Source organism: Mauremys reevesii, linkage group 4, assembly GCF_016161935.1.
Source record: "Mauremys reevesii isolate NIE-2019 linkage group 4, ASM1616193v1, whole genome shotgun sequence".
Taxonomy (NCBI): domain Eukaryota; kingdom Metazoa; phylum Chordata; order Testudines; family Geoemydidae; genus Mauremys; species Mauremys reevesii.
In genome coordinates, this window is record NC_052626.1 from 117,715,753 (window position 1) to 117,728,591 (window position 12,839).

At 48.2% G+C, this 12,839-nt stretch overlaps 1 protein-coding gene across 1 annotated transcript in view; it reads left to right on the top strand.

The window, feature by feature from the left end:
• Positions 1-7,511, top strand: part of LOC120403991 (acyl-CoA (8-3)-desaturase-like) — a 58,744-nt gene extending 51,233 nt beyond the window's left edge. Inside the window, exons 7-9 of the mRNA XM_039536007.1 lie at positions 1,730-1,806; positions 4,709-4,825; positions 7,494-7,511. Coding sequence (XP_039391941.1) covers positions 1,730-1,806; positions 4,709-4,825; positions 7,494-7,511 — 212 coding nt within the window. The remainder of the gene's footprint in view (positions 1-1,729; positions 1,807-4,708; positions 4,826-7,493) is intronic.
• The last annotated feature ends 5,328 nt before the right edge of the window (positions 7,512-12,839 follow it).

Sequence of the window (12,839 nt, forward strand, 5' to 3'; positions counted from 1 at the left end):
AAGATGGGCTTGCTTATGAGTGCCAGAGTCAGTATCAGTCTGAGTCTCAGCAATGGAGTTGGTACCAGATGTGTCTTCTGGGCCTTCATCACAATCAGCACTTCATCGCAGCACTTGATGTCAATGTGCTCTTGGATGGTTTGTCTCTGGAGCTGCACTTTGAGTCCTGCCTGCAAGATGGCCCCATGGAACACCCAGAGCTGTGCGTATGATTGACACGGGTCTGCCCCTTGGCACCTTTCAAAGCAGAAGGCATAGCATCAGATCTACCTGCCCTGATGTCAGCCGCTGCTCACGTTGAGGGTGCCGGTACTAATGGTATCGAGGATTCCAGTGCCAGTGTTGTGGATTTGTATGCATTATGTATGTCCTCTTCGCCTTGCTCAAACTCAGGGTATGATGCCTGCCTGTGGGGACACTTGCCGTGAATTAGTCATCTCAACTCCATCTTAGTGGTTCCTACCCCTTCAGGATCAGATGTGACTTTCATAGATTGCCCAAGGAAATGTAATTTGAGCCTCACATCCCTGGATTTCTGGGTGTAGGATAAGGAGAGGCAGATTGAGCATTTGTTGGGATATGTCCTTCAATGACGCAGAACAGAGATCTGCCATGCCTATCAATCAAGGGCATTAAAATATTGTACAATCAACAAGGATGAAACTTCACCCTGCCATACAGGAAGGTGTACAGGGGTCTGATGATTTGCATGTTTTGTTTTATTTTTAAATCCAATTAGAAAACAAAAAGAGATAAATGAAGATAGAACTTCACAGAATTCAGTAAGCACCTGAAATGTAAGTCTAATAATTAACAGCAAGTCAGGCACTGTCCAAGTTCTGTCTTGCTGCCATGGACAGTGAGGGAATGGTCCCAATATCTCTGCCCTTTATGCTGTCACATGGTAGCACAAGGAAGCATGTGTGACCACAACAGACACTGCTACTTTAGAACAAATTCAAAGTTCATAAACACAAGGCACATGTGCACCTACAGTGGGATCCATGTTTACACATATTTGAAGAAGAATCAGTAGTTGCCTCAGTGCACATGAGCATGACCTAATTATATTCATTTTGTACAAACTGATTATAGTCCCAGTAATAGAAGGACTTGGCCAATTTTATGAAGTTGAAAACAAAATTTACTGGGAGGAAAATTAAACAAAATAATGTGAATAATAACTGAAAGTTGTGTTAGAAAATGTTACTATATGCACAAAACCCCCACAATTCCACATTCATGAAAGAAAGTTTCTTAAGTTTAAAAAAAATCATCCTGGTTAAGAAAGAAAGTGAATGAAGAAATAAAAAATAAGAACAGTATATAATAAATTGAAATTAGCAGTTGTGAAATGGACAATTGATTAGGAAAGCTAAAGATATCAATGAACAAAAATATACCGCCAGTCAGATTAAGGACAATAAGAAGGAATTAATAAAATATATCAGGAACAAGAGAAATCTTAGCAAGAGTAGAGCTGTATTACCAGACAGGGATGGTAAAATTGTCATTAATGATGATGAAAGGCCAAAGTGTATTTCCATTCTGGATTTGGAAAGAAGCAAGATGATGTATTCACATCTTACTGTGATAATAAAACATATTCTATTGCAACAGTAAATAGAGAGGATGGTAAACAGCAGCTGACCCCTCCTTAGTTGCTGGTGTCAATGATTAGCTGATGGGATTAATAATATCTCTATGTTCTCCTCATACCCTCTTCCAGCACTGCCCCCATTCCTGTTTCCTGTCTACTTCCAGTACTTTCCATTGTACAAGACAATCCAGAGAAAAGACTGGGTGGTAAGTGCTGCCTAATCACAACTGTGTATATACAAAGAACTTTGAAGGACACAGGAGCACATGAGGTGTTACACCCTTAGAACATTTGTTTCACAGTGACATCTGATTTATGATTTTAGGGTAAAAGTCTGTATGACCTCCTAAGTACCCTACTGCCTGAGCTATTGTTGGGACTGGGCCTGGAGTTTCTAAGATTTATTGTTCTAGCCTGGGTGACATCACTAATTCAGATATACAATGATTCATGTGGAAATCCAGGTTTCATTGCCTCCATGACAATAATGTAATTGTCCCCTGTTTTCTGGTCGCCATCTTCCCAGACCACACAAACCGTAACCTTCATTCTGACCCCCTAATGATGCCAACCATCCAGGACCCCTCTTACCAAACTATTTCCTCCAAACACCCAGACCAGGGGCGGCTCTACAAAGTAGGCTGCCCCAAGCAGCGCGGAGCGCTGCGCCCGCCCCCCCCCCCCCAGTCCGGTCCCCTCTTCCCCCGGCTCCGGCATCCTGGAGGGGAGGAGCTCGGGCTCGCGCCGGCGCCGCCCGGGCGGGGCAGGGGGCCGGGAGGAGGAGAGCGAGCGCGGTCCCGCCGGCTCAAGCCAGCCGCTGGCCGCGGAAGACGGGCCCGCCGCGCGGGCGTGACTCGCGGCAGGTCCCGCTCGCCCCGGGCCGGCTCCGCATGCATGGAGCATACCGGCCAGGCGGGAGCCAGCGGAGGCCCCCCGCCAGCATGCCGCCCCCTGCTGGCGGCTCCCGCGTGCTGGTGCCAGCCCTGACCCAGACTATGACACTAAACATGCACAGTGAGCAGTGTTGCGGGGGAGGAGAGCAGAAGAGAGGCTCTGGTATAGCGTAGTGTGTTTGGTGAGGGAAGTTTGGTGAAGAGGGTGCTGGAAGCCTGGCATCCCTAGAGGGGGCACAATGAAGCTTTGCTTTGAGGTACAGGAGTTGTGATAGAGGCCAGGCGTGTGCCTGTAAACAATGATAAACTGGCAGGTGGCTTAGCTTTTTATTTCCTTGCTTTTGTGTCAGGTATATTGAGTGTGTAGTAACTGTAAAGGTTTCACAACAGAATATTTACTCTCTCTGTAGCGGTGTGAAGATGGATATTACTAAATTCTCTCTCCATAGTGAATGTTGTGATTAGCTTTCAAATTAAAGAAAGTTTTCACACCCCCTCCACCAAATTTTTCCTGTGTGTAGGATGTTCAGCGCACTGTGCTCTAGTAACTCTGCACCTGCTCCTTATTCATTACCCTCTATAAAAGCTCTGACTAAGTCGGAGCTGTGACGATGTGGTTCTGGCGGGACCCAACTGAGAGTGTCAATTCAGGACCAATTGCTTAAACAGGGCAGTCATAGCCCTAGGCTGGGGTTTTTCCACCTCTAAGGCAAACCAAACCAGCCAGACAAAAAGGACTTCGGTTTTACCCCACTGGCTAACCACAAGTCACACAAGCAATTTCCTTAGACACTCCAGTCTCCCAGTATCACCACCAGTGCCACTCGTCCTGGGGATGAATGGTTATGAAAACCAACACCCCAATAAAAGAAAACGGTTCTCTCGATCCCAAAGAATCAAGCCCCAGACCCAGGTCAATATACACATCAGATCTTACCCACAAATCACGCTGTTGCCAATCCTCTAGAATCTAAAAGCTAAAGGTTTATTTATAAAGGTAAAAAGGTAGAGATGAGAGCTAGAATTGGTTAAATGGAATCAATTACATACAGTAATGGCAAAGTTCTTAGTTCAGGCTTGTAGCAGTGATGGAATAAACTGCAGGTTTAAATCAAGTCTCTGGAGAACATCCCTCGCTGGGATGGGTCATCAGTCCTTTGTTCAGAGCTTCAGATTGTAGCAAAGTCCCTCCAGAGGTAAGAAGCAGGATTGAAGACAAGATGGAGATGGGCATTAGTATTATATAGGCTTTTCCAGGTGTAAGAACCCCTTTGTTCTTACTGTGGAAAGTTACAGCAAAATGGAGTCTGGAGTCACATGGGCAAGACCCTGCATACTTTGCTGAGTTACAAGTTTATCTGCCTCCTCTCCATGGGTCAATTGTGTAGCTGATGGTCCTTAATGGGCCATCAAGCAGGCTAGGCAGAGCTAACACCATCTTGTCTGGGATGTTTCCCAGAAACAGCACAAATTTGAAATACAGACAGTATAGATCCAATACTCATAACTTCAACTACAAAATGATACAGACATACAGACAGCATAATCATAACCAGCACCTTATATGACCCCCTTTACATAAGATTTGGTGCCACTACCTTGGTTGCAAACCATGTTCTATATGGTCCCAGTTTATATCAATAACGTCACAGGAGCTGAGTGTCCCTAAGTCTGCCTCTCACCTGCTATGCTGTGGCCATGGCATTTTCACTCTGATGGAAAGCTCCTTTCCTCAGTACCCAGGGAGGAGCTCTCTAGAGTGAGATGTGGGTGGCAGGGCATTTCTAATAGTGGATAATTCTGGCTCTGGAAATCTCTCATTTCAGGGCCACTTGTTTGATCTGAATCACTCACCAGCACCAGTTTGCTCTCTTTTAGTTATCCAAATGTGCCCTTTGATCATGGTGATAGGCACAAATGTTAATAAATAAAACAGCTATATAGTGGATGTGCACTACAATGCATAGGGAGGAGCAAAGCAGGATGCCTGCTGCTATAGGATGCTGTTGGGGTGGGGGCTGCAAAGCTGCAGTCCAGTGTTTCTCAACCCTAAACAATACACTCTTCAGGTGTGCTGTGGGTGGGTACCCACTAGTCATATCTCAGTCACCAGGGGAGAAGAAAAAGTTCAACAGAATCCAGCAGTTTCTAGAACCTATGTGGAGACAGGGGAGGGGCATGGATTTGTTATTCTTCTTCATCTCCTCTCTGGCAGGACCTGGCCTGGATGCAGAGTTTCTACATTCAATTCTTTGATAAAATACACTCTGTTCATGACAAAAATAGCTTGGTTTTAAGGTCCTCTACAGGCCCTAAATCTGTTTGGATTATGGTAGTAAATCACCAGCTCCCAACAGCAAGGCAGGGGACCAGCAGGACAAACTATGGGTTTTTCAAAACAACCTTCATTATGCAAATTGGGCACATGCCTATTCTGTGTCTCCTCCTATCCTCATCCTCCCTGCTTGTTTGATGCATCATCTTGTGTTTTGTCCTCAGTTAGACTGTACACGCTTCAGGGAAGGATTGTAACTTCTGTGTTTGCACAGAACTTAGTACAATGGGCCCTGACCCTGACTCAAATAATACATGGTCTCCCTTTGTGCCATCCCTTGTACAGCCCTTTTACCATTGGCTGGCTGAAGTATGCAAATGTTTTTCTGGAGTCTGACTGTTTGGGCAGACATTTGACTCAACAGTTGTTGGCTTGGGTCCATGGGATTGTCACTTGCCTGTATTGTAGTGTTCAAGTAGATCTATATGTGTATTAGTGGATTGGGCAAGCAGAGAATCAGTGACTGCCTTGTGTGTGTTTGTCTCCACAGGGTTCTAGAGAGTATCTGGCTTGTCTGGGTGACACAAATGAGCCATGTCCCAATGAACACTGATCTGGATAAGAACCTGGTCTGGTTCTCTACCCAGATACGATCCTTCCCCTCTCACACTCTGTGCCCCTATGATATGAATTACAGTCCAGGAGTACACAGGCACAGGGAGCATTTGGTATGTCTAGGGGGTGGGGGTGTGATAGGGCCTTCTGTGGCTGGGCAGCCAAGTGGCTAGATCATTAATCAGATAGAGTAGTAGGGATACCCAGGCTCTCCCTTCCCCCCAGGTCCCTGCCCAAGGCCCTGTGTAGTTCAAGTCCTAAACAGGGGAGATGGGGCTCTCTCCTGACTTCCTACTAAAGTCTCTCTAGTTTGGGGCATGGCCCTGCTAGTCCAGTGGCCCTGCCATCGGGGCTTAACTGCAGGCTCCCGTTGGCAGGGGAAGACTTACTTGGCTCCAGGGGCTGCACTGGTTGGCAGGTCGCTGATCCATCCCTTCCAGCAGGCAAACAGAGAGCTCCTGACTTCTCTCCAGACCAACCCCAACTGAGAGCCAGTCTCCCTTCTTTTCTCCCCCTCCAGGCCTGGCACTGGCCGCAGGTATAGTGGGGCGGGGATAGCTGAACCCAAAGGTTTTCTTTAACCTCTGCTGTGCCAGGCAGCAGTTTCTCTGCTCCCTCACAGGGGGCCAGCAAGAAACTCATGGCTGCGGCAGGGAGGGATGTACAATGGCTTGGAGATAAAGGAGGAAGATGTGACTTTTGGTCATCACCCAAACCAGTTAGGGCTTCTCTGAGCCCTTTGTAACTTTGTTACCACCTGTAACTTTGGATGCCTTAATGCTAGGCAGCTATGGCCCAGAGCCCCTGCATCAGTGGCCAGCCCACAAGCAGAAAGGTCTCACCCTGGCTTCCAGCAGCCTCATTACTCCTTGCAGGGTGACCCCAAAAGCCCTTCTGGTCCCAAGTCTCCCCAAACCCACCCCACCCTACCCTGAGTTCTTAACTACCAGACACTCAGACTTTTCCCCTCTCGTTTCTCACTGTTGGTAGGATTCTAATTTTAATTCTTACTGGACATGTGTCTGCATCACAAAACTTACGCTAATAATTGGCCCTGTTTTCCTCTCTTGTTGTAAATGTCAGTAGAGATGCATAGGATGGAATGGACTGTAGAAAGAATTGCCCTTTGACCCCTAGAGGGGATCCTCTAGATTAGGAAGGAGCTATACTGGCAGGGGACCGCATAAGGGAAACTGCTCCAACCACTGCCTGTCATACCTTTTCTGAAGAGAAACTGGACTTCAGCTTCTTGAGATGTGAGCCAAAGGACTGTCACAGATCAGAAACTGGCTACAAGCCAGAAAATAAAGAGGTAGGAAAATGGTCCATTTTTATCATGGCAGGGTATTAACATGCTACTTAATATATTTATTAAAGCTCTGTCAAAGCCGGGAGCAGAGAGGTAGTACAGTTTGCAGATGACAAATGTATTTAATTCAGCCAAGACCAGGAAAGACTTTGGAACCTAACAAAGATCGGGAACTAGATAACACAATTGCAGATGGAACTTATGTTGACAATTGCAAGATAATGCACAGTGGGAAGAATAATTTAATTTTGAAATACTCAGACACCTTTGTTGGTTTCTAAATTAACTGAAACAATTGAAGAGAAAGACCCGGGTCCCGTTGTGGATAACTCAATGGAGAATTCTGCTCAATGTGAAGCAGCAGTCAAAAAAGCAGACTGTGTTAGGCTCCATAAGGAATGGGATAGAGAATATGAAAATATTATGCCGCTGTTTAAATTAATGGGAAGCTCTCACCTTGAGCACAGTATTCACTGCAGATAACCTCAATCTCAAAAAGCATATAACAGAAGTAAACTTGGTTCAGAGACATGAGATTAAAGGCACGGATAAACTTCCAAATGAAGAAACATGAAAAAGAACAAGACTGTCTACATTAGAAAGGAGACAGATAAGAGGGGATATGCTAAAAGTATATCAAATTGTATTTAAAACACTATGTTAAAAGAATGCTAGGGTGGCAGAGTCAAGCACTCAAAAGGTAGGAAATGCCAGTAATAAGATAAAGCAGTCGTTCAGCTACTGGGCTGATGTAGCACAACAATTGCTATGGTTAATTGGGTTCCCCTCTCTCTCCTGCAGCTCTCTGAAGGATTCTGAGGAGCTCTGGCTTGATGCCTATCTGCATAAATAAGCAGCAGCACCACGAGACATTCCAAATACAGCAGAAAAAAAACAAACACAACTATGAAGCTCCTGTAAGGCTAGCAGATTTGGGGAAATGGGAAAGCCTGGCTAGTAGGAGGTGGGGGTTGCTAAGAAAGTTTGATTCCAGGAATGATGTTTGGTTTTGAAAAAAACCCATTCCTTTTCCTTCACATGCTTCTCCCTTTGCTTCTCTCTGGGGCTCAGAATTGGGGACAGTTTTCTTGTTCTGTGTTTGTACAACACCAAGCACAATGGAGTCCTGGGCCATGACTAGGTCTCCTATCACCACTCAAACACAAGTAATGCATTAAAATAAGGACAATACATTTTTGCATCAAGGATGTGGGGTTCAGGCCCACCAAAGAGAAGGTGCTTTAGGAGTGAGAACAGCAGCCACTCTGTTTTTTTTATTCTCACTATCGCTGCCCTGAAATATTTTCCTAATTCGCTTCATGTTCTCTTCTGTTTTGGAGTGTAATCTCTTTTGGGTAACGTATGGGTGTTACTGCTTGTAAAAGTCACGAATAAATCTAAATAAACATTTTCACTCTGTTTCTGTGGAAGCTTGTTCAGCTCCATCCTACCAAGACCTTCCAAAGGAGTTGCATCGACTGTAATTGACATGCTTCAGTACAGACACACTTTATACTAGTCACCACACGTGGTCCAGCTCCACCCAACATGGGTCAGTTACCTGACACAGGGATTAGCGCTCACTTAGGATTGATGCCTTCTCTAGGCACTGGGACAACAGCCCTCACCTGCTCCCTGGGGAGTGTTTGGGCCACCTACCTCACTCTTCTTTTGGCCCTTGTCCATAGCGGTCATGGACAAGAGCAAGAACCAGAGGCAAAAGCCTATCAGAAACCAGCCTAGCGACTCAATGTTGATGTAAGTAGCACCACAGTCTGAGTTACCCTGGCCCAGAGAAGGACACCTCCTCCAGCCATTTCAGATACAAGCAACAGGCTGCAATGGGACATCAGATTACAGCCATTTTTTTGCCAGGTGGATTAGCTGAGTCCTCCAAGTTCCCCGCTGCCCGGCCCAGCCACCGCGGCTGGGATTTAAAGGGCTCCTCTGGGCTTCCTGCCGCAGCAGGGAGCTTGGAGGAGCCCTTTAAATGCTGGCCCCAGCCCGGCGGCAGGAGCTGCGGGCTGGGATTTAAGAGCTCAGGGCTCCCCACAGAGCCCTTTAAATCCCTGCCGCAGAAGCCGATGCGGTCCGGCACGGCATACTGGCTCTTGCCGGTACACCATACCAGACCGTACTGGTTTACTTTCACCTCTGCGGAGGAGCCCTTTAAATCCTGACCCCGATCCCAGCCCCAGCCTGCAGCTCCGGCGACCGGGCTGGGGCTGGCATTTAAAGGGCTCCTCCAAGCTCCCCGCCACAGTGGGGAGCCCGGAAGAGCCCTTTAAATCCCACCCACAGCTTTGGCAGCCGGGCTGGGGCCGGCATTTAAAGGGCCCGGAGCTCAACGGCGGCTGGAGCCTTGGGCCCTTTAGTTCGCCCCGGGGGTTACCAGCCACCTCTGCAGCTGGGAGCCCCCTGAGTGATTTTAAGGCCCTGGGACTCCCAGCCACAGCTGGTGCCCCAGGGCCTTTAAATCTTGAGGCAACGCCTCTTCTGGATGAGGCCACCCTCCCCAGGACTCCGGCTGTACCAGTAAGTCCTGTGAGTTACTTTCATCCCTGATTAGCTCAAATGGTAGAGTCCTTGCTTTGTATCAGAGTGGTGACGGTTCCTGAATTCTCCAGCTTGCTCTGCTGCGGTAGGGGGAACCACCCCTTTTTATTGCTTTGCTCAAGCCTTTGAGCCATATCTGTCTCACTGGCTCATACTCAAGCCCAAACTCTCCTTCCTTCTAAACACAAGTTCCACAATACATCACTGAAGTAAACTGCAAGACACAAACTAGCACGGACTAAATTCTAAGTAATTTCTCTTTTAATTGACAAAAATACATTAATGTCCTATTGGAGAGAGTCCACTGGAGGGAAACAAAATGATTAGGGGGCTGGCGCACATGACTTATAAGGAGAGGCTGAGGGAATAGGGATTATTTAGTCTGCAGAAGAGAAGAATGAGGGGGGATTTGATAGCTGCTTTCAACTACCTGAAAGGGGGTTCCAAAGAGGATGGATCTAGACTGTTCTCAGTGGTAGCAGATGACAGAACAAGGAGTAATGGTCTCAAGTTGCAGTGGGGGAGGTTTAGGTTGGATATTAGGAAAAACTTTTTCACTAGGAGGGTGGTGAAGCACTGGAATGGGTTACCTAGGGAGGTGGTGGAATCTCCTTCCTTAGAGGTTTTTAAGGTCAGGCTTGACAAAGCCCTGGCTGGGATGATTTAGTTGGGTTTGGTCCTGCTTTGAGCAAGGGGTTGGACTAGATGACCTCCTGAGGTCCCTTCCAACCCTGATATTCTGTGATTCTACGCCTTGATTCTTCTCCCGCTTATACTAATCTTACTGTGTGTAATTCCACATACTCATTAGTGCAAAGAGAACCAAACCTCTAATTTTGAAAAGGTGCATAATGCACTAGAAATGGAAAATACAAATATAAAATATTATAAACTCTTTACTAGATGTCTATCATCATGGTGTCTAGGCATGATAGGTGGGGAGGTGAGAGAGGGGGGATCTGAAACCCTGAGGGGAATCAACACTGAACAGAAGGTTCTTTACACTCCCTTGCCCAATTTGTGTGGGTGTTTTTCTTCACAGCAGCCATAGGTGGCGGCCAAGACAATCCTTGATGGTTTCTATAGTGAACTTTTCTCAGACCGTTGCTGTCAATTCAAAAGGGAACATTCTGAATTCATTTATTTCAGGTAGATGAAATCAAACTGAGCACTGAACTGTCCACAGACTTTGAGTGTCTTCCCCTGGTGATAGCGAGTCATCACCCGCAGCTCCCATGGTCAATGGGCTTCCAGTGTCTTGGCTAAGAGGCTCAGTCCCTGCAATTTGGAGTCCCAGTGACTTCTTGGCAGGAGGCTGCTGAACCCTACTGCTCTCCTCCTTGGTCAACCCAGACTGAGCTGAGCTTTTAAATGCTACTGCCATTGGCAGCATGCCTAGTAGAGGCAAGGGGGCGTAGCTTTCTCTCTCTAAAGCAGCTACTTAATCCTCACCTCACCAGTGTGGAGTTGAGACACCCCATCATGCCACCACAAGCATTCAAATGAGGGTGTCACATTATCCAGCACTCTTGTTCAAATATACTTTTATTAACTCATCAGCAATGTCAAAATTTGCAGGCAAACTACCAGAGCAAAAACAGGGATCAGTTTTTGGCCAAAGTATCTGAAGATCATATCTCTGGTCCCACGTCCCTCCAAGCAGTGATTGACGTGTCAGGTACCACGTGCTAAACTGCTCTCCCAGAAAACCAATGATGCAAGGATTGAAAGATTCTCGTGTAACCCTTCATTTGCTGGGTATCCACACCCCAGTGACAAAGAGGAATCAGTTTAAGCCCCAAATGCAGTTCAAACCGTACTGTCCGCAGAGGCCTCAGGAAGTCTGTTAAAGGAGATTTAAGCTTTCTAGGTGTCACACACTAGCATTATTCGCACAGGTCCTTCTCACCAGACTTCAGTGACTTTGAAACAATCATGTTTATATCTCTGTTGAGACCAGAATACCAACCATATCTCATCTCCTGCATGCAGACCTTCTTTTTAGGAAGCACCTATCTCATTCTTTCGGTACATTCTAGTGAACAGTAGAAGAGATTACACCAGAACTTTGTATGCAGCCAAATGGAAAAGGTTTTCGGTCTGGGCAGCCATCACCACAGAGATTAGACATAGAATACCTGTTGCATCTGAACTCCTTTTGTCTCTCTATCAGTTCAGTGGCGGACACTCATCATTGTACAGGAAACAGGTTGGCACTAGGACCCAGGAGGCAGCAGCCTGGAGCATAGGGGAAAAGCTGCTCTGCCCCACCCTCTCCTCTCCCCACCAGCCAAATTGTGCCAGGGCAGCAGGAGGCACAGCGTGGGAAGGGCAGAGGCCCCCTCCCGGGCAGGCTGAGCAGAGCATTCCCTGCAGGGCAGCTCAGCACTCGCAGAAATGTGTGTGGCAGGCGGGGGGGGGAGTGGTAGGTATCACACAGGGTCATGTGCCCACACCTACCCTCTGTTTGGGAGGGCAATGGCCTCCTGTACCCCCCCCCCCAAACTTCACCCATGAGTTCAAGTAGGGAAATTACTGTTGCCACCAGCACAATCATAAGGATTAGGCTGAGTGTTCTGAAACAATGGGCTAGGCATTATTATATTGTGTTTCACAATGCAATATATATAAAAAGTAAACCGAAAATCTGGTGAGTGACATCACAAATGAGTCCTTCATATAACAGAGCTGGCCTTACCATGAGGTGAACTGAGGCGGCTGCCTCAGGTGCCAGACTGTGTGGGGGGGCACCGCTAGGATCCAGAGTGTAGAACATTGTGTCTGCTGCTGGTGCATATGTTTTCTCTCTGCTCTAGATGCACAGAGATGGTGGAGTGCTGTGCTGGAGGAAGGAGGGCACAAGAGACATAACAGGCAGGCAAGAGAAAAGGTGAGAGGGAATAACAGAAAGCAGCAGGAGCTGCAGGAAGAGAGAGGAGGAGGAGCCTCTGATGTACCTCTCTAGCACCCCCAGGAGCCTGGACTGATTAACACCAGCTTCTCAGGGAGCTTCCAGTTTCCTGCTGCTTCCCTGAACCCACCTGAGGAGAACAGGCAGTCAACTGAAGTAGTAGGAGCCAGTTAGGCCCTTAAGACGCTGATATCTTCCCTCACTCAGGCCCTGTTACCAGCCTGCTTATTTGCCCCCTTCAACTGAGTGTTGAGAGCCACTAGAGCTGGCACAGAACCAGGGCAGTCATCCAGGCAGCGCGGTGCGCGCGCCCGCTTTCCTCCGGTCCCGCGGGCCGTCCCCCCTCCTCCTGCAGCTGAGTCCGCGCGGCCAGGGCCACGAGGGGGGACGGGGGGAGCGGACCCCGCCGAGGCATGGAGCGAGAGCTCCACCGGAGCGGACGAGAGCTCCCGCACGCGCGGCGGGCGGCGGACGGCGGGGCGCGGTCGTCCGGTTGAGTGCCCGCAGTCATGCCTGCGCGAGCGGGAGCCCCGGCCGCCGACCAGCCCCCCCCATGCCTCGCAGGCCTGGTCCAGGTCCCGCGCGCGGCTCCTCCCTCAGGCATGACGCATGTGACGCAGGCAGCAGCCTGCCGCCCCCCCCCCCCCCCCGCGCCCCTAGGCAACAGCTTGCTTTGCTGG